The 26,670-nt window shown below is 42.0% G+C and overlaps 1 protein-coding gene across 1 annotated transcript in view; it reads left to right on the top strand.

Moving 5' to 3' along the window:
- LOC102257233 (zinc finger protein 14) overlaps positions 1 to 17,401 on the top strand; it is a 41,988-nt gene extending 24,587 nt beyond the window's left edge. Inside the window, 5 exon segments of the mRNA XM_014535187.1 lie at positions 13,490 to 13,616; positions 14,255 to 14,327; positions 15,218 to 16,420; positions 16,422 to 17,139; positions 17,141 to 17,401. Coding sequence (XP_014390673.1) covers positions 13,490 to 13,616; positions 14,255 to 14,327; positions 15,218 to 16,420; positions 16,422 to 17,139; positions 17,141 to 17,308 — 2,289 coding nt within the window. The 3' untranslated portion in view covers positions 17,309 to 17,401.
- Positions 17,402 to 26,670: the final 9,269 nt, after the last annotated feature.

Genomic DNA, 26,670 nt, shown 5'->3' with positions numbered 1-26,670 from the left:
ACTCCTGTTCCCTGAAAAATGTAATAAATTCTGTTCCAGTAAGATTACAGCTACTGTGATCCTAAGTAATTTACACTAACATTTTTTAGGTCAGTCTTTCAGTACCATAGGTTTTAGCAGGCGAGGTCCTGTATAGTTTCCTAGTTGGGAAATGTGACAAATCTCTGAGATTAGTGGCTCATGTATACTCCAAATTTTTAATTATGCAAAATTAAAAAAGAGATTTAAAATATGTACTGAAATCCATCATCATTTTCACTTGTCAATTTAACAAAGTGACTTAATTAATTACAATGGTAGTGATCAATATCAATAATGACTCAGAAAGGCATAACTTCTTGTATATATTTTCCTGGAAAGCAATTAGGCAACATATATCCTTATCCCTGACAATAATAAAAGCTACATGATATATTTATGAGAGATTTTATTTTTACTATGATATTGTAAGAAATCTTTAATTACATTTACAAGTTGTGAAAAACTACATTGTGGCATTATATTCACAATGTGGAAAAAATGTCAAAATAGAGCAATTTTTAAAGTACATTATATTGTATCTAAAGTAGAAAGTTATGATGCAGCATTTAAAATGACATTGTGAAGATGGTTATTATTTTAAAAAATAAACTAGTACACTTGGTGTATATATATAGATTTAAGTAAAATGTATATGTTGAGGTGTGAATACATATGATAGAAACATCATATGATATCACTTTACCCACATTAAGAAAGAGGTAAAGGGAAAGCTTTCCCAAGTTCTCTAGTAGTTGGTTGGGGAAAGTAGTTACTTTGTATGTTCTATGAGTCCAATTTACCATTCAGACCTGTCCTTAAAGAAAAGTCATATGGAAGGTGAGAAATTTTATTCTCTGCCCTCCTTCACAGAGGAGTATACCCATGAGTTCATACACATACATATAATGAAAACTGAGTAAAGACAATATGGACTGAAAACATAACCTTGTATTTTCTCCATCTCTTGGGCTAATTTTAAAGAAATGTAAACAAATCACCTTGCTGAAGTCATTGTTTTCTCTTTACTTCACCTCCCCCAAACCTGAATTATTAGCCCACTTCAGAGTTAAAATGGGAAAATCAGCTTGCAAACACTTCTTCCTAATGTACTAGGCGAATAATAAGAAACTAGTTTATGATAAACACAAAACAAATCTAAAGGAATTCATTTCATTTACTGAGCATAGGTAGTCTACATGTCCTTTTTCCCCAACTCAGGGGACACATTAATTCAACCCTCAGATTTAGGGTGACAATTAGGGAGCTCTCAATTCCATGACAGAAATTGGTGTAGAGAAAGGAAAATGAGACTGAGAGAGAGAGAGGGAGAGAATACCATTTGTTTCCTCTGTATTCTTTCACATACATCATCAATGTTTGGTGTTCCAGAGGAAATTGTTCTAATTTCACTATCTATCAATGGTCTCTCAATACTAAAAGAAAAACAAACATTTGAATCAGTAAGTGCACAGGAATATGATCTGTGAAATCATTATCTAAGTAGAAGCCAAATGAGTTAGACTTATCTTACATAATTGTTTGCTGGGGAAATATATTCATTTTCACTTTCAAGTAACCAGAGCTTACCTAGCTCCAGCTAACAAACCTGAATGACAGACAGTTCTTCCGTGTTGCTGGAGATGTTAGGATAAATGCAGTACACAGTTAGAGACTTATATGTAATTTTAACACAGTTAGAGACTTCAACTGTAATTTTAACCCCTGAGGAATGGGTCCCTTTAGTTCCAATTCTATCATTAGTCATTTATGCTATAAAAATAAATGAAAATTCAACTAGCACTTCATGTGGTATCAGACATATAATTAATCTCTATGGAATATCATCAGGAATTTTTTTAAATGCCTTAGTTTGTGAAATAAGTGTTTGAAACCAAACAAGTCTCCTTCCAGATTTCATGGTGCTGTATGATATTCCATCCTAGTGTCATATGTGTGGGTCTCAGATCACATTGCCATCATGAAATCACAGGAATGTTTCTTATTAATTCCCTCTTTCTTATAATATTACAGAATCACCAAAATTCCAGCAAGGTACAGTGACTAAAGCCACACAGATTCCCTTGAAATGCTAGGGAGGAGATAACCTACAGTTCAGAAAACTATTAATAGTTCACACTTCTTGGGCTCTTGTTATATGTTCTAATCTATTGCCTATAAGTTCCCCAGTTAATCACTCCCCACCAACCGCCTACCCACGCCTTCCCTATGAAATACGTCAGTCTGACCCATGCTTCTGTGTCTCTGGATCTATTTTGTTCATCAGTTCATCTTGTTCATTAGATTCCACAATGAGTGAGATCATCTCACATCTTTCCCTGACTGGCTTATTTCACTTAGCGTAATACTCTTCAGGTGCCTCCATGCTGTTGCAAATGGTAAGAATTCTTCCTTTTTTACAGCTGCATAGTATTCCATTGTGTAAATGTGCCAAAGCTTTTTTATTGTCTATTTTCTTTTTTTAATCTTTATTGTTCAGATAATTACAGATGTTCCTCTTTACCCCCCCCCATAGCTTCCCTCCACCCAATTCCCACCCCACTCAAGGCCTTCAAACACCCCCCACACACACACTGACCTCGTTCATAGGTGTAAGCTCTTTGTCCAATCGTTGCCTGCACCCCCCACAACCACTTCCCCTCACCCTGTAAGAATTGTCAGTCTGCTCCCTTTCCATGCCCCTGATTCTGCTCCCTTTCCATGCCTCTGATTCTATTACATTTAGCAGTCTGTTCTGTTCATCAGTTTTTTTATTCATTTGATTTTTAGGTTCACTTGTTGATAGATATGTATTTGTTGTCACTTTGTTGTTCATAATTTTTTATCTTTACCTTTTTCTTCTTCTTCCTCTTCTTAGAGAATACCCTTCAGCATTTCATATAACACTGGTTTGGTGGTGATGAACTCCTTTCCTTTAGCTTTTTCTTGTCTGTGAAGCTCTTTATCTGACCTTCAATTCTAAATGAGAGCTTTGCTAGGTAGAGTAATCTTGGTTCTAGGCACTTGCTATTCACCACTTTGTATATTTCTTGCCACTCTGGCCTGCATAGTTTCTGTTGAGAAATCAGCTGACAGTCGTATGGGTACTCCCCTTGTAGGTAACTAACTGTTTTTCTCTTGCTGCTTTTAAAATTCTCTCTTTGTCTTTTGCCCTTGGAATTTTAATTATGATGTGTCTGTATTTGGGTTCTTCTTGCTTGGAGTTGTCTGTGCCTCCTGAATGTGTGTGACTTTTTCCTCTACCAGATTATGGAAGTTTTCTTCCATTAGTTCTTCAAACAAGTTCACTTCTCCCTTTCTGGGTCTCCTGGCCCACCTGCTATTCTAATATTGTTACATTTCACGTTGTTTCACAGCTCCGTTAAGCTATTCTCATGTTTTTTTATTGATTTTTCTTCTTGGTTCTCTGATTGAATGATATTTTCAATTCTGTCTTGTAATTCACTGATTTGATCCTCAGTTTCCCCTAATCTGCAGTGTATTTCTTCCTATTGTTATTAGTGTTATATCATTCTTTATTTCCAACTCTTCTTTTTTTCATAGTTACTATATCATTTTTCATACTGTTGAGCATCTTTAACATCATACTCTGAACTTCATTATAGATAAATTTCTTATCTCTGCTTCATTTATTTCTTTTTCTGGAGAATTCTCTTGTTTCATTTGGGGGTTGTTTTGTTGTCTCCTCATTTTGGCTGTTTGGGTTTGGGACTATATGCTAGGTAAATCCTCTATGCTTCTCAAACTTCAGTGCAGGACAGTGTCAAATGCTGTTTCTGACTAATTAGATCAAGCAAAACTCAGTCTCCAGAGACCACCTCTACCTACACACTGATAGGCTTCAGGCTTGAATTGTCCCGCCAGGGAATGGTCCTGAGTTATGGCGAGTTTTTCTCAACAGGGTGGGGCAGTTGCTTCTGCCTGGAGGCTAATTGTAATTTTTAGTCTCCTATGTGGCCTCAGGGCAAGGTGATTTCCAATAGTGTGTGTCAACTGCCTTCCCTCCAGACAAGGCAAATGTCTATGTGAAGATGTCCTCTGCTGTGTGAGGGGATGAAACTGGGGATGTCTGCCCAGGAATCTGGGGGTGTCTGTTTTCTGATCTCTACCCTCCGAGTTCCCAATCCTGGCTTCTGCTTACACAGCTCCTGTCTGCTCTGCCCTCCCTCTCCTGGAGCACAAGGTGGTTGGCTGGAAGGGAATTTTATGCATTGGCCCTTTAATATGGTGGCTTAATTTGCAGCTATCACTCCCTGAGAAACAGCAGCTACATTGCTTTTCACATCCAGATGTTACGTGGGTACCCTTCTCTGTTGTGCTCTCTGCTGGGGTGCCCAGCTTGGGGATTAGATCCCAGAGTTCTCTATGGCAACCCCCCACAGCTGAGATATCTCTCTGGAGCTTCAATTGCTGTCTTTGGATGCAGTGCCAGCCCTTCCCGCCTCTGCTCCGCCTACCAGTCTCTATGGGGTCTCCACTTTCAGTCCTTGGGTATCAGGGTTCTCTGCAGCAAATCTTCCGTTGATTATTCAGGAAGTTTTTCTATATATTAGTTGTACTTGCAGTTTGTTTCCGGGAGCATGTCCGTGCAATATCATCTTACTCTGCTGCCATTTTTAATCACCCCAATTTGTACTTCTTAACCATTTCACCCATCCACCAAACCTTTTCCCTTTGGCAACCAACCACCAGTCTGATCTCTAGAGTATTCCTATTTTGTTTATTCATTGATTTATTTCTTTAGATTTCACATGTAAGTGGAATCATATGGTAATTGTCTTTCTCTCTGACTTATTTCACTGTGTTAAACTTCTAAGTCCATCCATGCTGTTGCAAAAGGTAAGGTTTCATTATTTATTGCAGCCAAGTAATATTCTTCTTTATCCACTTGTCTATTGATAGGTACTTGGGTTGCTTCCATATATTGGCTATTGTAAATAACGCTGCAATGAACATATACTCTTTTGAATTAGTTTTTTGGTTTTTTGGGGTATTGACCCAGAAGTGGAATTGCTGAGTCATAAGGCAGTTCCTTTTTTAATTTTTGAGGAACCTCCATACTGTTTTTCCATAGTAGCTTCACCAATCTTCATTCTCACCTATACTGCATGAAGGTTCCCTTTTCTCCACATCCTCAGCAGCACTTTTTTGTTGATTTATTGATGATAGCCATTCTGACAGGTATGAGTTGATAGCTCATTTTGTTTTTTCCTTGTAATCCTCAACCAAGGATTTGTTTATTGATTTGAAAGAAAGAGAGAAAGAAATTCATCAGGTGCCTCCCGGACCATCAACTGGGGATCGAACCCACAACCAATGTATGTGCCCAAACCCTAATTGAAACTGCACCCTTTTGGTAATGATGCTCTGACCAATGAAAACAATTGTAGTTTTAATTTGTATTTCTCTGATTAATAGTGACACTGAATATCTTTTCATATGTCTGTTGGCCATCTGTAATGTACGCCCTTTTTTGAGATGTAACTGTTCAGGTCTTTTTTAATTGGATTGTTTGTTTTGTTGGTGTTGACTTGTGTGAATTCTTTATAAGTTTTGGATATTAACCCCTTATCAAGTGTATCATTGCTGAATATGTTTTCCCATTCTGTAGGATGTCTTTTCATTTTGTGGACAGTTTCCTTTGCCCAGCAAAATCTTTTTAGTTTGAGGTGGTTTTATTGGTTTATTTTTTCTTTTGTTTGCCTTGCTCAAGGGGACATGTCATAAAAATATTAAGAGGAATATTAAGAGATTTTACTGTAGTAGTTTTACATTTAAGTCTTTAATCCACTTGAGTTAATTCTTATAAGTTTGATATCAGGTAATATGGTATCTCTGACTTTGTTCTTTGTCAAGATAGTTATGGCTATTTGGTGTCTTTCCTGGATTCATACGAAATGTTGGATTACTTGTTCTAGTCCCGTGAAAACATCATTAGTATTTTGATAGGAATTGCACTGAATGTATAGATCACCTTGGGTTGTATGGACATTTTAATTATGTTAATTCTTCTTATTTAGGAGTATGGTATTTGCTTCCATTTATTTGTATCTTCTTCAATTTCTTTCTTCACTGTCTTAAAATTTTCTGAATACAGGTCTTTTACCTCCTTGGTTAAATATATTCCTAGGTAATTTATTTTTTTATGCTGAATCCATTATACTCTTATGGGACTACCATCCTATATGAGGTCCGTTGTTGACCATAAGTTATGTGGCTCATGACTGTATTAACACATTGCGGACCCACTAGCTTTACCCAGTGGCCAGGTAAGTTTCTATTGAACGAGTACAAAAAAATGTTTTACAAAGTATCATATTTTCAAAAGATATTAGCTTGTAAGAACATGTAATAAATAACTTCAAAATGCAATGGGCTTTTAATTTTAAGGCATGCCTTTAACATTTACTAGTATGTAAAACACTGTGTCATAAGAAAACACCAGAATGCTCATGATCTGTCTGCAATGTGTTAAGTTTTTCTTTTGGTGATGTGACTTTACACAAGTGATTCATTGTGCACCCGTCGTCCCCTTTTTTAATAGAACAGACTCAGAGTTTGAATTGTTTATTATTTTCCCATAGTCAATGAATTGCTGTCTTTAAAAAGTGTATTTTGTATATGTGTATTTCCAGGTAGCTAATAACCACCTGGAAGTAATTTGCATCAAAGCAAGTATTCCTGTCCTGACCGGTTTGGCTCAGTGGATAAAGCATCGGCCTTCGAACTGAAAGGTCCCAGGTTCGATTCCGGTCAAGGGCATGTACCATGGTTGCGGGCACATCCCCAGTGGCGGGTGTGCAGGAGGCAGCTGATCGATGTTTCTATCTCATCGATGTTTCTGACTCTCTGTCCCACTCCCTTCCTCTCTGTAAAAAATCAATAAAATATTTTTTTTAAAAAAACAACGAAACGAATCAGAAACCGGTGCCTGGACAACGGTCGGATTCCCACCCGACACTTCACTTCTGCCGTTTGGTCTATTTGCATATTAGGGTTTTATATATATATAGATTGCATGTATTAAATTATTGTTTGGCCTGTTTTCTCCCAGTGTGGGTAGAAATATTTTAAGTTCTATTATTTTGAGTGAGTCAAATGGATTTTTAGAGCTTAGACTAGAGGTGATGAAATATGATTAATAGTTTATAAAACAAATTCTTGCCATGGGAACAATAATTAATAAGCATCTTTTTTTTATTGCAATAATAGATACTTAGGGATTTTCTTGTTGAGCTAGCAAAGTGCCTTACCATTTAAATCCCTTCTTTATACATGAACACTGAGTTTAAGCAAGTTTACTGATTATTCCAACACTAGCTTTGTGTTGCTCGAAACATCCAGGTCAAGCTCAACATAATGGGAGAGCAGAGGTCTGAGGCCAGGTGCTTTTAAGCTAAGGAAGTCCCCCACCCCCTTGAGCCTGCCAAGGGAAATACTTGAAGGCCCACTGACCTTCCTGGGGAGCCTCTCCCTGCACGTGTCCAACCTGCTCACAACCTCCATGGAGGGAGCCTTTACAGCGAGAGAAGCTACAGCCCTGGAAAGCTGGGGAAGCAAGTGCACCTGCGGGAGGGGGTGATGCCCCTTCTGAGGTTTTAGTTGTGGTCCCCCTGGGCCTGTTTCTAGGCATCGGTTGAAGTTTTGCATCCAGAGTGTGGGTGCGCATTGAGAAAATCTGTGAAAGTCAGGAGTGTGTGTCCTGGGTTAGGGACTGTGAAATTGGGAGTTCATTTGGGTCAGAACCTTACACTGAATCCAGCTGTGCACCCCCTCACTGTGAGCTGAAGCCTGAGAAAGGGAGCACGTCTGTTGGCGGAGGCATGGTGGGAGCAGCACCTTAGACCCATGGGGTTGGACTGGATCTGGGTTCAGTAACATAGGTGCTTGAATTCTGGCTGGGAATGATTCAGAGCCAAGACTCAAACTATAAGAGAACATTTATTTGGAATATAACAGAGATAGAAGAAGAAATTCTTCAAGGAATAGAAATTCATAGAAGGAACAAGTTACAGAGGTAATGGAAGGGCCCTTGGCTCTTAGAAGTGAGAAAGGTAGCTGTTACATGCCTGGAGGAATGGGAGGATGAAGAGAGGTTGGGACATGCTCCCAGGAAGGAGAGAGTGCTGGGTTCTCTGTCCTAAGGCTTTAGGGTGGAGATTTTAAGGGAGGTCCCAGGGAAAATCTCAGAATATTCAGCAGCTTTTCAGATGTGTCTCTTATGGCTGGGTCTCCACCGATTGATTGGTTGTGTCCAGGGCACAGGTCATCATTCAATGCAGCTGGTCCTGAGGTCAGCCCTGGCATCGCTTTTCTGGTTTTGCTGCTTTTCTGGGCCTGCAGCTAAAATAGAAGTGTGGCCTAGGGGTTATTTCTAGGGAGAAAAAGGTCCGGGGATCCAAACTGCAGGACCAGCAATATGTTACAGGATGAAATGTCACCCTGGCGATGACGTCACAGCCTACAGTTGTCTGTTGCTAGGCATGACCTTCTGCCCCTGGCCCATTCTCCTTGCTCTGCTCATGTCTGTCTAACTGCCCACTATATTTCCATTATTCCCCGGGGAGAGGAGGTATTGGAGCTCCCAGACTTCATTCCTGGGGTGGCTGCTCAGGTGTCCCTCCTCTGCTTCCCCAGGGACTGTAACACTCCAGGGGTTCTGTCTCAGCCGGGAGAGTGAAGAATGTGGAACCTTCTGAAAGTGGCTTTCCTCTGTCCTGTGGGAAGCAGGCTGCTCATCTGAGCTGAATCCAATGTATGTGTTTCTTTCCTTCAGATCCTTTATCCACTGACTAAGGAAGCCCTTTCACTCTAGTTTCCCTGAGAATGAAAATGTCCATTGATTGAATGTACCAGGTAGGAAAAAAGAGAGAGAAATATTGATACTTCCCAGTAGAGTTGCTCAGTGGATGAGTGTCAACCTAGAGAGCAAGAGGTCACTGATCCATTCAGGTCAGGGCACATGCCAGAGTTGCATGCTTGATCCCCAGTAAGGTGCATGCAGGAGGAAGCCGATCAGTGATTCTCTCATCACGGATGTTTCTCTCTATCTCCCTCTCTTTTCCTCTCTCAAATATATTTATTTATTTATTCGTGTGCGTGTGTGTGTGTGTGTGTGTGTGTGTGTGTATGACAGAGAGATAGAGAGAGATATATATAGCCCTGGCTAGTTTACCTGAGTGGATAGAGCATCTACCTGTGAATCGACATGTCCCAGGTTTGTTTCTGAACAAGGGTGCATACTTGGTTGCAGACTCCTCCCTGGCCCAGGCCCTGGTCTTCCCATGTGCAGGAGGCAGCCAATCGATGTGTTTCTCCTACATAGATATTTATCTCTGTGTTTCCCTCTCTCTTCCACTCTCTCTAAAAATAAGTGGAAAAATATCCTCAGGTGAGCATTAAAGAGAGAGAGAGGGAGTGAGAGAAGATGAATAAAGCAAGGAAATTTATGAAAGCAAACAGATTTTTCTTTTCCCTTTTATGCAAGAGAAACTCCAAATGTGAAATGAATGTATTTAAGTTTTCAGGCACATTTTAATTTTATAAAATATATTTTTATTGCCCTAATTGGTTTGGCTCAAGTGGATAGAGCGTCAGCCTGCGGACTGAAAGGTCCCAGGTTCGCTCCGGTCAAGGGCATGTACCTTGGTTGCGGGCACATCCCCAGTAGGGGGTGTGCACACAAGAATAACTTAAATTTCATGAGTATTAACTTACATTTTCTTTTGGTTTCATTTTAGAATTTGGTTTTTGTATAATCTTGTGTGAAAAGAAACTAGAGCACAGTTAAGCATATACTCAATCAAATATATATATATGTAATTTCAGAGAGGAAGGGAGAGGGAGAAACAAATAGAAATATCAATCATGAAAGAGAATAATCCATAGACTGCATCCTGCCGCCCCCCTCCCCACTGGGGATAGAAACTGCAACTGGTCATCTGCCCAGAACAGAGATGAAACTGAGACCTCCTGGTTCATAGGTGGATGCTCCAACATTGAGCCATGCGGTTCAGGCAAACTATGCATTTTTTCATGGTTGCCTGCTGACAGCTTGAGCCTCAGCCGCTCTTGTCCTTATTGCCTCGCACTTGAACAAGCTGATAAGAAAGCCTGGGTCATGTCTCCTATAGAGCAGGCAGGTGATTCAAACCACAGAATCCCTGCCTGTGCAGAACTCTTACCCCGGACCATGACCACACCAGGCTCCATTTCTGGCTCTGAAGCCAGGTCTCAGCTGCTTGAGAGGCCAGCCCGGCCCTCCTTTGAGACCTCTATGTGAGTCCTAAGGCTTGTCCTGCTCTCCTGGTGTGGGTGTGAGGGGTGTGACACACGAGCATCACTCACATCCACACCTCTGCAGGTGACCCTTTGAACTTGCTGCCAGGAATAGCACATGCCAACATTACCAGCCATGTGGGTCTGACTTCTGTTTCTCAAACTTGCTGACCTGTGGGAGCTTTGCTGTCCCATGTGGCATTGGTGAGCCTGTTGTGCCTCTATTCTATGTACCTGAGTGGGAGCTTTCATGCATTTCTAGGCAACTGGCAGGCAGAGTATGGAATTGGGCCCTCTTGAAAGTGGTCCTGGAATCATTTGCTCTGGCTCTGCCACTTAAATGTGTGACCAAATATAGCAGGCTAATTTTTAAGTTGATGATATTGTATGGCTCATGAATGTTGTTAGAACTATCCAGATGGCCCTTGGCAGAAAAAAGGTTCCCAGCCTCTGCTCTATCTATCTATATAATAGAGGAATATGCTCATTAGCCGGGACGCCGTAACGTCACTACAGGGCATCTGGCCACAGATCCACAGCTTAACGGAGACTGTCTCTAAGGCTGCCCAGAAGCCATGTGCCTGGGCCGCAGGGTGCCCGGACCCGGTGCCCATTCAAGACATGAAACAGAGAGGAGGTGCGAGAGGAAATCCAGAGAATGGGATGTGGGGGTTCAAGACTCAGTTCCTTTGGGCTTTGTCCTTCTTGGCCTTGGTCCTTTTCTTTCAGGCCTGGAGCACAAACCCAGCAGGAGAGAGGAATGGATGAAGGGCGAATGTGGAAGAAAGGTGTCCTAGGTGAGGTTGGAGATCTAGCAGCTGCAAGAGGCCGGGCTGTGGGGCTGCCTGAGGAGCGGCTCCCTGGCAAGCTCCACGGCTTCAGCAAAGTGGACGGCCAGGAAGCGGGAGACCCAAGGGGCGCAGAGTGGCACTGAGACAGGGTGTACCGGAAGGGGCACGGGCCGGGGCAGGGGGCAGGCAGGCGGGGACCCACATAATTGAAGATGACAAAGGCACTTGTTTTCCCTGGGCCTGATTTCTCTTTAAATTCCTACCTACTTGTTCCTAGAGATCAAGGTCTAATGTTCCAGCAACAGGGAAGCAAGGGTTATAAGTTATAATAGTCTCCAAAAGGCCCTTTAATTGTTACCTTATAACTGAGGCATCATTTGCTTTTTACAACTGTTTAAGCCAGGGGTCCTCAAACTTTTTAAACAGGGGGCCAGTTCACTGTCCCTCAGACCATTGGAGGGCCGGACTATAGTTTAAAAAAAAACTATGAATAAATTCCTATGCACACTGCACCTATCTTATTTTGAAGTAAAAAAACTAAACGGGAACAAATACAATATTTGTATTTGCATGTGGCCCGCGGGCCGTAGTTTGAGGACCCTTGGTTAAGCACTGTTATATATTGTTGCCATCTGTGCTGCAACCAGCAGGGCCATCAGGGGCCCTGCTCCCAGGCGCACTGGCCTGGTGCCGCCCACTCGTCGGCACCGCCGCCCACCATTAGTGCCCGTCTCCATCGGTGGGGCGACTGGCGGGTTTTCAGGGTACCCACTCACATCCACCTTGGACAGGCGCAGACCACTCACCTACTGCACCATCTCATAGCAGTCCCGCTCTCATCAGGGCCCATCGAGGTCAGTATTACCTCCACTGCCGCCTGCTACTAGTGCGGCATAGCTGACACCCACCATGTTTTGTGCTGCCCCCTGGTGGTCAGCGCACATCATAGCAAGCCATGGAACTCCCGGTCAGTCAAACTCTCAGGGACAATTTCCATATTAGCCTTTTATAATACAGGATACTACCTTTACTTTATTGTGTGTTCTTGCCTCCTTTGTCAAGAATTCTATGACCATAAATGAATGGGTTTATATCTGGATTCTCTGTTCCATTCCAGTGCTTTATATGCTTTTTAGGCCAGGACCATGCTGTTTTGATTACTATGGCCTTGTAGTACATTTGGTATTAGGTAGTGTGATTCATCTACATTTGTTCTTCTTTCTCAAGATTGCTGTTGCTATTCACGGTGTTTTGTGGTCTATGTAAAATTTTTGAATATTTATTCTAGTTATGTGATATTCATCATGGGTATCTTGATAGGAATTGCATTGAAGCTATAGATTGCTTTGAGTAGTATGGACATTTTAATTATATTAATTTTTCCTCTCCAAAAACACCATGTAATTTATATTCCAATTACAGTTTACATTTAATCTTATTTTGTATTAGTTTCCGGTGAAACTAATTTCAACATGAAAACATTGCAGATTTCAATAAAGGCCCTTCGACATGCCAAGTCTTAAATTGTTCCTCAAGGTCTAGGCCGCGGTTATAGTGTCACAATTCTGCCAGAAAGACTTCTTTTGAGTGTGATCTTATGATTTCAATATACGTGTCTATGTGTCCTAAAAACCAGTGTGAAGTAACCCTCAGGCTCATGAGTAGAGGACTTTTGTAAAGAGCTAAGTTGTCCTGTCTTGCTCATGCCTGAGCTCTAACTTTAACATCCTATCTCCATGAAATGAGAGAGGCAAAAGAAGGTCAAACTGAGTTACTAACAAATATTATAAAAACAAATGATCATCTATACTCCTCCATGAGAATATTCTCATTCATTCAGGTGTATCTGATGACTTCTAATAATCTGGAGTACTTCAGGACAATATGGCCAAGTACATTGTGTTCTAATTTGAATTTCCACACACCGTCTGGCCTCTCCTGTATGGTGATGAGAATAGAAGAGCAAGCTACCAAGCCTTTATTGTATTCACAGTCACTAAAACTTTATGCAGACATGACAGTATGTTTCATGGACTGCTGCATCAAATGGTGGTTATAATGGAGATGAGTTTTCTCACAAGGAATCGATGGGCTTAAGACAGAAGTATTTTAATGTATTAATATAAAAGTTGTTCCAGCTGTTCTTTACCCTGACATTAGAGAGCAATGAAGACTTGAAGTGATCACAGTAAAATGATATCAATAAATTCCATGTGCTCTTGAGGATGTGAATGTGGCAAATTAATAATAGTCTTACAATCAAGTGATACACTAAATGTTGGTGACCACGTATTCTGTGTGAATGTGCTATGAATTATGTATAGGTCCCCAGTGCTGTCTGTCCCACCCATGGTCCAATATGCATATGTGGGATATTTTAGGACTCAGTGGCCTTTGAGGATGTTAATGTGGAGTTCACCATGGAGGAGTGGGCTTTCCTGGATCTGACGTGGAAGAAACTCTACACAGATGTGATGCTGGAAACCTTCTGGAACCTGGCATCAGTAGGTAGGTATCATAAATTATTTTTTTAAAATACATTTTTATTGATTTTAGAGAGAAAGTAAAGGGAGAGAATGAGAGAAAAATCAATGATGAGACAGAATCACTGATTGGGTACCTTGTGCGCGCCTCACACTGGGCATCTAGCCTGCAAACCGGTCCTACTGGGAATTGACCTGTGGCCTCCCGGTTCATACCAGTTCATAGGTTGACGGTCAACCACAGAGCGACTCTGGCCTGAAACAACTTGGTACTTATTTATTCAGTTAGAAAACTAGCCCTAACTGGTTTGGCTCAGTGTATAGAGTGTTGGCCTGTGGACCGAAAGCTTCCAGGTTCAGTTCCGGTCAAGGGCATGTACCTGTGTTGTGGGCACATCCCCAGTAGGAGGTGTGCAGGAAGCAGCTCATCAATGTTACTAACTCTCTATCCTTATCTCTTCCTCTCTGTAAAAAGTCAATAAAATATATTTTTTATAAACAAGAAAAGAAAACTAGTGTTGCTTGCTCATCAGTGCTGTTTCAAGAACTGAAATATGGAAAGGAAATACATTGGTACTTAAACCAGGAATGATCACAGCTCATTGTGTACTTAAAATCTAACCAGTTTTTATATTCTTTAATAGTTTATAATGGTTTTTTTAGCATGTGTTTTAGAAGAACAGTGTGACGACCATGATAGTGAAGATCAATATGAAAATCATGGGATGAATTTTAGGTGAGTTGCATTGACATGAAAAAGCATTAAGAGCATCTGTGTGTGTGTGTGTGTGTGTGTGTGTAATATATTTTTATATATTTATTTTTTTAATTTGTGTTTAATTTTTTAAAATTTACTTCAGAGAGGTAGGAAGAGGGAGAAAGACAAAGAAACATCAATGATGAGAGAGAATTATTGATAGCTGCCTCCTGAATGCCCTGCATTCAGAATCAAGAACCAGGGCATGAGCCCTGACCAGAAATTGAACTATGACCACCAGGTTCAGAGGTCAGTGAGCCTCTCTGGTGGTGCAAAAATATGTTTTTATTGATTTTAGACTATGGAGGTGAGAGGGAGAGATATAAAAATTCAATTGACTGCCTCCTGCATGCCCCGTACTGGGTTTAATAAGTCTGCAGTCTGGCCATGTTCCCTTTTAGGGAAATGAACCAGCAAGCCCCTGGTGCATGTATTTTTTCTGGAAAGGGGGCGGTAGGCCAAATAAGTTTGGGAACCACTGCTCTATTCTGAACCACTGAGGCAAATGGGCCTGGTCCACAAAAGAATCTTTAAAACAGGTAATCCAATGGTAACAGCCCAGTTTTAAATATATTGGTTCTTAGAATTATCTCATCCAAATGTTTTTTCTGAAATATGGCCTAGATGTTTAATGTATAACAATAATTGCACTTGGAAAAAAATACATCAGTACCATTAATCAATATAAGTGTTTTCATAATATCTGTGATCCAGCCTATTTCAGAGGTTTCAGGATATCCACTTTCAAAAATTGGAATGTTCAGAAACCCCACTCTTTCTTTGAAAATGGTTAAAAATGTCATTGTCATGCTAATAATAAATATTAAATTGTTAACATAGTATTAATAATATGCTTCTGATTTTTACAGCAGTCATATGGTAGTGAGACTCTGTACAAGGAAGGATGGTAGTCAATGCAGCGAAAACTTCAGCCAGATTCCAAATCATAACGAAAAGACAGAAACTCCTACTGAAATGAAACAACCTAAATCCAGGTTGTGTAGGCAAATATTCATGCATTATTTATCGTTGAATAACCACCTGAGCTCTCATATTGGACCCAAACTTTACCTGTGTCAGGAATATGAAGAAAACCCTTATAAATGTAAGGAAACTGAGAAAGCTTTTAAGCATCATCAACATATTGGAAGCCATGAAGGCAGCCTCAGTGGGAAAGCTTTCCAGTATTCAACTTCCCTTAGAAATTATGAAAGAACACGTATTGCTGGGAATCCGTATGAGTGTGTGCAATGTGGGAAAGGCTTTAGTCGTCTCATTGCCTTTAAACTTCACAAAAACACTCATACCGGAGAGAAACCACATCAAAGTAAGCAATGTGGCAAAGCTTTCAGTTCTTCCAAGTACTCTGGAGAAAATGAAAGAACACACACTGCAGAAAAGCACTATCAATGTCAGAAATCTGGAAAAGCTTTAAGTTCCACTTCTCTTAGAAATCAGGAAAGAACACACACTGGTGAGAAACCTTATGAATCTGGGAACATCTTCAGTTGGCTCAGCTCTCTTGAAAAATATAAAAGAAGTTATGCTGGAAAGAAGCCTCATGAATGTAAGCAATGTGGTAAAACATTCCGTCGCTGCTATGCCCTTATAATTCATCAAAGAATGCATACTGGGGAAAAACCATATGAATGTAAGCTTTGTGGTAAAGTTTTCTCTTATTCAACTTCCCTCCAAAATCATAAAAGAACTCATACTGGGGAAAAACCCTATGGTTGTAAGCAATGTGGAAAAGCCTTCAGTTGTCCAAAGTCTTATCGAGAGCATCAACGGACACAATGTGGAGAAAAGCCCTATAAATGTAAGCAATGTGGGAAAGCTTTCATATTTTCCACTTCTCTTCGAAATCATGAAAGAATGCATACTGAGAAGAAACCCTATAAATGTAAGCAATGTGGGAAAGCTTTCATATTTTCCACTTCTCTTCGAAATCATGAAAGAATGCATACTGAGAAGAAACCCTATAAATGTAAGCAATGTGGGAAAGCTTTCATATTTTCCACTTCTCTTCGAAATCATGAAAGAATGCATACTGAGAAGAAACCCTATAAATGTCTCTCTTGGAAAACATAAAAGAAGTCATGATGGAAAGAAGCCTCATGAATGCAAGGAATGTGGTAAAACATTCTATGATCGATATTTCCTCCGATTTCATGAAAGTATTCATACTGGGGAAAAACGTTATGAATGTAAGCATTGTGGTAAAGCTTTCTCTTATCCATCTTCCCTCCGAATTCATGAAAGGACTCATAATAAGGAAAAACCCTATGCATGTAAGCAATGTGGGAAAGCTTTCAGATGTTCCAAATATCTTAGAAATCATGAAAGAATGCATACTGGGGAGAAATCATATGAATGTAAGCAATGTGGGAAAGCTTTCAGTACTTCCAGTTCTCTTGCAACACATAAAAGAAATCATGATGGAAAGAAGCCTCATGAATGTAAGGAATGTGGTAAAACGTTCCTTTATCCCTCTTTGCTTAGAATTCATGAAAGAATGCATACTGGGGAAAAACCCTATGAATGTAACCATTGTGGTAAAGCTTTCTCTTATCCAACTTCCCTCCAATGTCATGAAAGAACTCATAATAAGGACATACCCTATGAATGTAAGCAATGTGGGAAAGCGTTCAGTTCTCTCACCTCTCTTGGAAAACATAAAAGAAGTCATGACGAAAAGAACCCTCATGAATGTAAGGAATGTGGTAAAACATTCCATGATTTATATCCCCTCCGACTTCATGAAAGTATTCATACTGGTGAAAAAACCTTAGGAATGTAATCATCGTGGTAAAGCTTTCTCTTATCCAACTTCCCTCCAATGTCATGAAAGAACTCATAATAAGGACATACCCTATGAATGTAAGCAATGTGGGAAAGCCTTCATTCATTCCAGTTTCCTTGAAATTCACCTAAATACTCAAAGTGGAGAGAAATCATAATGAATGAAAGAATGCCCACTGAAAATAAGCCCTATCCTGTAAAGATTATAGAAAACCCTTTGACTATCCTAGTTCTTTTTTAAAAATATATTTTACTGATTTTTACCGAGAGGAAGGGAGAGGGATAGAGAGTTAGAAACATCAATGAGAGAGAAACTTCAATCAGCTGCCTCCAGCACACCCCCTACTGGGGATGTGCCCGCAACCAAGGTACATGCCCTTGACTGGAATCGAACCTGGGAACCTTCAGTCTGCAGGCTGATGCTCTATCCACTGAGCCAAACCGGTTAACGCTAGTTCATATATATATATATATATATACTCACCTTGGGATATCTTAGGATATTTTTCCATCTAGACAGTGGAAGTCAGAGAGAAAGATAAAGAGCAATATTGATGTGAGAGAAAAACATCAATCAGTTGGCTCCTGCTCATGCCCAGACATGAAAGCACACACAGTGGAGAAAAGCTCTATGAATGTAAGGAATGTGGTGAATAGGCCCTACACACATGTATTTTTTAATTTTTCAATTGCACTTGAAATTCACTGTTATTTTAGATAGTAAGTATTCGCCATATATTTGTGCTTACAGTTCACTCTAGAGTCCCATGTGAATTATTTTCATGGTTGGTTTTTGTGTTGCTTTTGGCTGGTAATTTTCCATGGGGTTCACATTAAGAAGAGAATATTTTAGTTTGTTTTTCTCACTCTTTACCCTACCAGCCAGGAATATCCTCAAAACTGCCAGCCACTGCTTTACTTCCTTTGATGTCCGGTGTAAGCTTTACAGTTGTTTAGAATTCAACATTAAAAATCCAGCATAGGTTGGCTTTTCCTGCAAGGCCATTGGTGTTCACCAGGCAACAAACGTAGGCTGTAATGGTTGTGGCTGTTTTCTGAAGGGTACGCACTGTTCTCTAGATTGCATTTGCTTGAGGTCTAATTTGACTAGTGATCATCTCGTCCTATTGATACTACTACTAATGGGATTCGGATCCCACTGTGACAGCTGCCATGGTGCAGTGCCAAGGAGCCCCATGACAGTTTGCTCTTGTACCACCCTCTGCAGTGAGGGCTCTGAGCCAGTCCTTCCATGTGAGAATCGACACTTTCCTCATTGCAGGCAGACTCTGATGTGTGTTGTCACTCAGAGCTGAGCCTAATCTCAATATTTTCAGTTATCTTGGGTTGTATGTGATTAAAATTATGTGCATTTTTCTCTCTAATCAATGCTTCTGTACTTTTTAAGGAAATATGAACTGCTTGCCAATCACTCTTATGCTAATAGCTGTTTCGTTTTATTGTTTCCTGAGGACATCTTTAACTATCCCATTGTAATTATGTATTTTCAGATCAACATGTTATCTTTTTCATTTAATCATATAATCTGAGTCACAATTATCATGTGTGTATAAATTCAAACATGTTTTCTCAGGGAAATTAATACTTTTTTATACTTATTTGGCACAGACTGCTTTCTTATTCGTTCAAAATATTAAAAGCTTCAATCATGTTTTTTTCTGTCCCTTCCAGCCAAATACCAACAAAATCACATCTATGGTAAAAAGAGACATGGAATGGAATGAATACGAATAATAATGACCACAAACCATAAATGGCTGTGGGCTGTGACAGTAACAGCACACTGAAAAGAGTTTCTTGTATTTTGCCTTGTGATAGATCATTTATTTGCTATTGAGGGAAGCCAGACATTTTTCTGCATTGGATTCTGTGAGGAAATGAACTTAATTCTACATTGGGTGGTGATATTAATTTTTATTTAGAAGGCAGGAAAAAATAAAGTCATGCTAACCCTGAATTGTAGGAAACAAATCATATTAGTGAAGAAAGGGGAGTTTTGTTATTTTTATTCTTGGGAAACCTGTTCTCTTTCATCAGCTATACAGACATGAATGCCTTTGCTTCTGTCTTGATTCATCGTGGTCATGGAGTAGCTCTGTGTGATGATGGACATGTGTGACCTTTTCTTTTCCACAACATATATCTAGGCCTGGCAGGGAGTGCAAGGCCTTTAACCAAGTGTCTGGAACAGCTTTTGCCTTTCTTGTTATCTAAATACTGAAATATTTCCTAGAGGGTATTGGATGCATTTCCGAAAAGTGATATATCTATAGTTTCTAATCATTTACTCCTTGAATAGTTATCTCCTTTATGAATCAATTGAAGTTCATAAATTTAGGGATATTGTCAAAGAATACAAACCAAGCAGGAAAACAAAGTCACAGTCTCACTTCCAAAGAAACTGTTCTTAGTGATAGAGTATGACTTTATTTTACTTTTTATTTTTAAATGTACTTTTATTGATTTCAGAGAGGAAGGGAAAGGATGAGAGATAGAAACATCAATGATGAAAGAGAATCCTCCTGCATGCTCCCTACTGGGGATCAAGCCTGCAACCCGGGCATGTGCCCTTAAATGGAATCGAACCTGGGACCCTTCAATGCACAGGCCTACTCGCTATACAGTGAGCCAAACCAGCTAGAGCCTTCTTTTACATTTTTTTTTAAAAAATTGATAGAGGCAGAAATAGTACTCTGTTGTTCTAGTTTCTACATTCATTGGTTGATTTTTGTGTGTGACCTGGGATTTAACCTGCTACCTTGTTATGTTGGAATGATGCTGTAACCAACTGAGCTACCCGGCCAGGGCGAAAGACAACATGGTGATACACTACATCTCATACTAGAAAAGGTAAACGTTTGGTCTGGGTGGTATGGCTCAGTGGTTTGAGTGCTGACCTTATGAACCAGTAGGTCATGGTTCGATTCCCAGTCAGGACACAAGCCTTGCTTGCAGACTTGATCCTCAGTAGGGGGCGTGTAGGAGTCAGCCAATCAATGATTATCTCTAGTCATTGAAGTTTCTATTTCTCCTTTTCGCTTCCTCTCTGAAATCAATAAAAAAAACATATTTAAATAAGAAAAGAAAAAAGATAAAGGTTTAGAGGAACCTCTAACATCCATATAAACAGCCACCACGATTTTGTTCTTTTGAATTGATGGAATGTTTTCCATTGTCTTGGTGGTGTAACTGCATTCGTAAAAACTCATAATTGCTCTAGAAACGGTATGTGCAAATATTAAAAACAATGAAAAATAACAAAGTGATCCTAGCTGTTTTGCCTCAGTGGCAAGAACATCGTCCTGCAACTGAGGTGACCCGGGTCCAATTCTAGTCAAGGGCACATGCCCGAGTTGTAGGCTCCATCCTCAGTAGGCAGCATGCAGCGGGCAGTTGATAAATGATTTTCTGATCATAGATGTTTCTTTCTATCCCTCTTCCATCTTCTCTGAAATCAATAAAAATCCTATATAATAAAGAGGGAATATGCAAATTAACCCTCACACTCTCACAAGATGGCTGTCTTCGACCAGGCCTGCAAGGGGTTAGTGAGGGATTATAAAATGACTGAACAGCAGGCTGCGTGAAGCGACCAGGCTGATGGGGGCTGAGGGGTGACCAGGCCTCCGGGGGAGTCAGTGGGGGGAGACTAGGCCGACAGAGGGGGAGCAGTTGGGGGCAGCCAGGCCAGCAGAGGGAGGCAATTGGGAGTGACCAGTCTGGCAGTTAGGGGCAATTAGGCTGGCACACAGAATCAGTGAGGGGCTATCAGACCGGTGGGGAGAGGGGCAGTTAGGGGTGACCAGGCAGGCAGGCAGGTGAATGATTAGGAGCCAGCGGTCCAGGATTGTGAGAGTGATGTCTGACTGCCGGTTTTAGGCTGAAACCAGCAGTCGGACATCCCCTGAAGGGTCCCGGATTGTAGAGGCTGCAGGCTGGGCTGAGGCCCCCCCCCCCTTGCACAAATTTCATGCACTGGGCCTCTACTATATCTATAAATAAATAAATAAATAAATAAAATGGCAAAAGTATATGCTCGTGCTGGGAGGATGTTAAACTGTCCTGAACTTGGAGCACTACATGTGCAATACTTCTTTCTCCCACCTCAGGATTCTTATAAAGAACAGAGGTCTGGGGGAGGACACAACAGGATTGAATTTCAGGGATCACCCTCTCGGGCAACCTCTGCCCTCATTCACACAACTGCTGAGACAGTGATAGGCTCCTGGCCCCCACCTTTGAGGTGACACCAGGGTTCTGGAGTCCTATTCAGGAAATGCTATGATCTGAAATGGGGAAACTAACTGGTCTGCACAGGTGAGGTCAGCCTGGGAATGTCCTAATCCAATCCTTGGGCATTAGCAGGTCTTGAGCCTGTTTCCAGCTCTTAAGTTTCTCATCTCAAGCTGACTCTGCCTGCTCTCTGGGAAACATGTTTAAAGGCAACATCAGTCGGACTCTGGAAATTTTCTGTTGCCACCTCAGGTGACTGTAGTGAAGCAGTGATAGAACCCAGAGCCCATGTCAGGAGGAGCAGGCCCCTCACACACAGTGATTTCCACTGTTGCTTGACCATCACTCCTGTGCCAAGAAGCACGTTGCACAGGAGTCTCAAACCCACCAACAATGTGAAAAGGAGATGCCCCATGGGCTGAGGGAAATAACATCCCAGACAGGAACTCAGCACCCCTGTGGGATCCCCCCTCACCTCACTTGGCTCCCAGAATGCAGTTTAGCATCACACCTAATAAGGGGCTGAGAATGCCAAGTATTTTGCCTTCCCTGAAGTGAGCAGGCACAGGAGGTGGCTCCTGGTCTCCTTGCTGGAGCCCCGCCCCTGTTCTTGCAGGAAGAGTGAGAAATGAGCCCAAACTCCTCCCACGGTCTTACAACAGCTTCCCGTGTTTTCCTGGGTCCCCAAGGTCACCTGTCTGTGGTTCAAGGTCCCCAGGCTACCACCCATCCCCACCAAGGCACATTCAGTGAGAGGCAGAGATGAAAGGCTGGGTGAGGACAGGCTCAGGGGGGCTGACCCAGGGAGGCCTGTGCACAGGGGTGACGTCAGGGAGGTGGTATACACCTTTCCCATGAACCTGCAGCATAAGACTTAGCAGCTGAGTGAGAACTTTCGACCCTTTTTTGTCCTCCTTGAGCTTCCAGTGGGGAAACAAAGTGAGGAAGGGCCCGTGCTTTATCTCAATTGAGACGATCCTGTAATCTTTGAGGTTTATTCTATTAACTGTATGTTACATTAATTCATTGTCAGATGCAAAACCAACCCTTCTTTCCTGGGTTAAATCTCACTTGGTCATGGTGTATAGGTTGTGTTATATATTGCTCAGTTCAGTTTGTTCGTATGTTGTTAAGGCTTTTGCATCTATAGTAGAAAGTGGTCTCTGTCCCTATCCAGTTTGGCTCAATGGGTAGAGGATTGGCCTTTGGACTGAAGGATCCTGGGTTCGATTCTGGTCAAGGGCACATGCCTGTGTTGTAGTCTTGATTCCCAGTGGTGCACATGCAGGAGGCATCTGATTATTGATTCTATCTCAACAGAGAATCATTGAAATTTTCTCTGTCTCCCTCTCTCATCATCTCTGAATTTAAAAAATTCTTTTTAAAGTGGTTTCTGTGTAATCCTAATAAATAAAAACCCTGGGTTTAGCCCTGACTGGTTTGGCTCAGTGGATAGAGCGTCGGCCTGCGGACTGAAAGATCTCAGGTTCGATTCCGGTCAAGGGCATGTACCTTGGTTGTGGGCACATCCCCACTGGGAGGTGTGCAGGAGGCAGCTGATCAATGTTCCTCTCATCGATGTTTCTAACTATCCCTCTTCATTCCTCTCTGTGAAAAATAAATAAAATATATTTTTTTAAAAAACAAAAATCCCTGGGTCCATCACATCCACAACGACTGGAGGCTTGACCATCCGGAAGTCAGTCCTGCAGTCCTGGTGACCCAGTACTGACTGCTGAGGGGTCTGGAAATCAGGCCCAGAGAGAGGCCTGAAGAGAGAGGCAGGGTTTGATCCGTAGCCTCTGTGACAGCTGTTGATCAGCACTTTCCTCTCATTCTCTCTGGGCCTGGCCAGCAGCCACACATCCATTTCTCTCCAGGCCTCCACCATGGCTGCTGATCAGCCCCGCCTTTCTGATTAGGCCCCATTGATAGTCTCAGAGATGCTGACTGGCATAGAAACTGACTAATCAGAACCAAATTGGATGGCAGAGGAGGGCAGTTGGGGGCAAGATCAGGCCGGCAGGGGAGGGCAGTTGGGGGGGACCAAGCTTGCAGGGGAGGGCAGTTGGGGGCAACCAAGGGGACTGGGGGGGGCAGTTGGGGGCCATCAGGCTGGCAGGGGAGGGCAGTTGGGGGCAACCAGGCCAGCAGGGGAGGGCAGTTGGGGGCAATCGGGCTGGCAGGGAAGTAGTTAGGTGTTAATCAAGCCATCAGGGGAGTAGTTAGGGAGTGATCTGGCTGGCAGGCAGATGCGCTTAGGGGCAATCAGGCAGACAGGCAGGTTAGCAGTTAGGAGCCAGCACTCCCGGATTGTGAGAGGGATGTCTGACTGCTGGCATTCAGACAACCCCAAAGGGGTACCAGATTGGAGAGGGAGCAGGCTGTGCTGAGGGACACCCTCCAGTGCTTGAATTTTGTGCACTGGGCCTCTAGTGAATTATAATGTACTAGTAGCCCAGTGCATGGATTCATGCATATTGCAAGGAACTTAATTAGAAGAAATATTTTAATATCATTATTTACCCTTTCTATATAATATTAGTAAAATGTATGTGAAAATAACATATAAATTGATTAATAAATAAACAATAACACCATGATATAACAAAGACATAATATTAAAACAACAAAAACATATGAAAACAACAAAAGCATGATATAAAGACAGAAAAAAACATGATATAAAAACAACATTGATAAAAACAATGACTGATAAATTGATTAAACTTATTCTACTATCTCCCTGTATACCACATTAAGAGTAAAAACACTGTCAGAGTGCTTGAGCAATTTCGTTGTGATGAAGTATTTACAACTTTAATGTCACACGCTCTTTGAACTCAAGAGAAAGCAACATATAAATGATCAGGTACGAAAACAGGTTCAGGTAGGAATATTCCTACTCTGTCTAGAGTTTGTCCTTGTGATTTACTAATAGTCATTGCAAATGCTGGCATCACAGGAAACTGTCTTTGAATTAATTTAAATGGGAGGCCAGTGTCAGATGGGGACAAATCAATTCTTGGAATCTGAACAACCTCTCCTTCTGCACATCCTGTTAACTTCAGCTTCAATTTGTTAGGTCGCAATCTTTTGATAATAAATCTAGTACCATTACAAAGACCCATTTACTATTAAGATTTCTCAGTAGCATGATGATTGCACCTACTTTCAATTTTAATTTATGACACAGCATTCCCAAAGGAGTAATACTATTAAGAAATTTGATGGGAAAATTTATCCTTTTGGTATCATCCATTGAATCGATGGAAATCATCACTCAAACAGGTGCGAAAATCTCCATCGAGTATATCCAAAATTTCTTTAATTTATGAACATGCTCATTTTTAGGACAAAGAACTGCATGTTTAGATATATTTTTAATATTATCTATAGATATACTATTTCCAAAGGTAGCTTCAATAATAGATTCATTAAAAATCATTTCATGGGGGATTTCAATAATATCCATTCCTAAATGAAAACTGCAATCAAGTTTGCCATCTCCAAGTTGTACTAACCATCCTATATAATAAGAAAGGAATATGCTAATTAGCCATTATGCCCTGAGGTGTAACGACCAAGTGCGTCAGAACCAGATCACGATCAGCAGGAGGGTGTACCAACGAGGTACAAGCGGGCTGCGGAGAGCTACAGGAAGGGGCAGGGTGGCAAGCTATGAAGAGGGGGGAGGAGGAAGGGGTCGGGGAAGCTACAGGAGGGAGGGGCATTGGAAGAGAGCTACAGGAGGGCGGCAGCGACCTACTGGCACACGGATTTGTGCACAAAGCTACTAGTTCACTATAAACAGAATCCTCTGATCTCATATTCGTTTTAAGAGACAACTGTTTGAAACATCCCCAGACACTACAATACTTTAAACTCGTTGACAATGACAGATTGAAACACACGCATGCAATTGGTGCCAATGAGAGCTTTATATGTAGAGCGCATGCACAAGTCAATGTTTATTTTTATTTATTTATTATTTATTTACTTTTTTAATATATTTTATTGATGTTTTACAGAGAGGAAGGGAGAGGGATAGAGAGTTAGAATTGATGAGATGATGTTTTACAGAGAGGAAGGGAGAGGGATAGAGAGTTAGAAACATTGATGAGAGAGAAACATTGATCAGCTGCCTCCTGCACACTCCCTGCTGGGGATGTGCCTGCAACCATGGTACATGCCCTTGACCGGAATCGAACCTGGGACCCTTGAGTCCACAGGCCGACACTCTATCCACTGAGCCAAACCGGTTAAGGCACAAGTCAATGTTTATTTTTAAACTAGAGATCCAATGCATGAAAATTCATGCAAAAGTAGGCCTTCCTTCCCCCAGCTACCAGCACCAGCTTCCCTCCAGCACCCAGAACCCTGGCTTTGCTCCGGCCCTGGCTTCGTCCAGAAGGATGTCCGGAATGACGCCCAGAAGGATGTTCAGTCTAATTAGCATATTACCCTTTTATTATTATAGACCAGAGGCCTGGTGCATGAAATTTGTGGATGGGGGTGGTCCCCTCAGCCCAGCCGGCACCCTTTCCAATCCGGGACCCCTCAGGGGATGTCTGACTGCCAGTTTAGGCCCGATCCCAGGGATCAGGCCTAAACCGGAAGTCGGACATCCCTCTAACAATCCTGGACTGCTGGCTCCTGATCGCTCACCTGCCTGCTTGCCTGGTTGCCCCTACTGTCCCCCGCTGCTGGCCAGGTCACTCCAAACTACTCCCTCTGTGCTGGCCTGGTCGCTCCTAACTGCCCCCCTCACCGGTCTGTTCACCCCTTAATGCCCCTCCTTCCAGCCTGGTCACCCCCAACTGCCCCACTCTGCTGGCCTGGTCACCCCTAACTGACCCCTTGCTGGCCTGGTCACGCCCAACTGCCCCACATGCTGACCTAGTCGCCCATCACTGTCCCCCCCTGCCAGCCTAATGACCCCCAACTGCCTCCCCTGCAGGCCTGGTCACCCCCACCTGCACCTCCCCCCCAACCTGGGTGCCCCTAACTGCCCCCCCCCACCCCGCTGGCCTGGTCGCCTCTTACTGCCCCTTCTGCCAGCATGGTCATCCCCAACTGCTCCCTGCAGGCCTGATTGCCCCACGCAGCCTGCTGTTCAGTTGTTTGGTCATCCCTAACTAACCCCGCTGCTGGCCTGGTTGACCCACGCAGCCTCTTGTTCAGTTGTTTGGTTGTCCCTCACTAACCCCCCTGCTGGCCTGGTCATAGGCAGCCATCTTGTGAGGGTGTGACAGTCAATTTGCAT

The sequence above is a fragment of the Myotis brandtii genome, unplaced genomic scaffold (genome assembly GCF_000412655.1).
Source record: "Myotis brandtii unplaced genomic scaffold, ASM41265v1 scaffold1012, whole genome shotgun sequence".
Taxonomy (NCBI): Eukaryota; Metazoa; Chordata; class Mammalia; order Chiroptera; family Vespertilionidae; genus Myotis; species Myotis brandtii.
The sequence above is the reverse complement of the archived record's forward strand: the minus strand, read 5'-3'. Positions and strand labels throughout refer to the sequence as shown.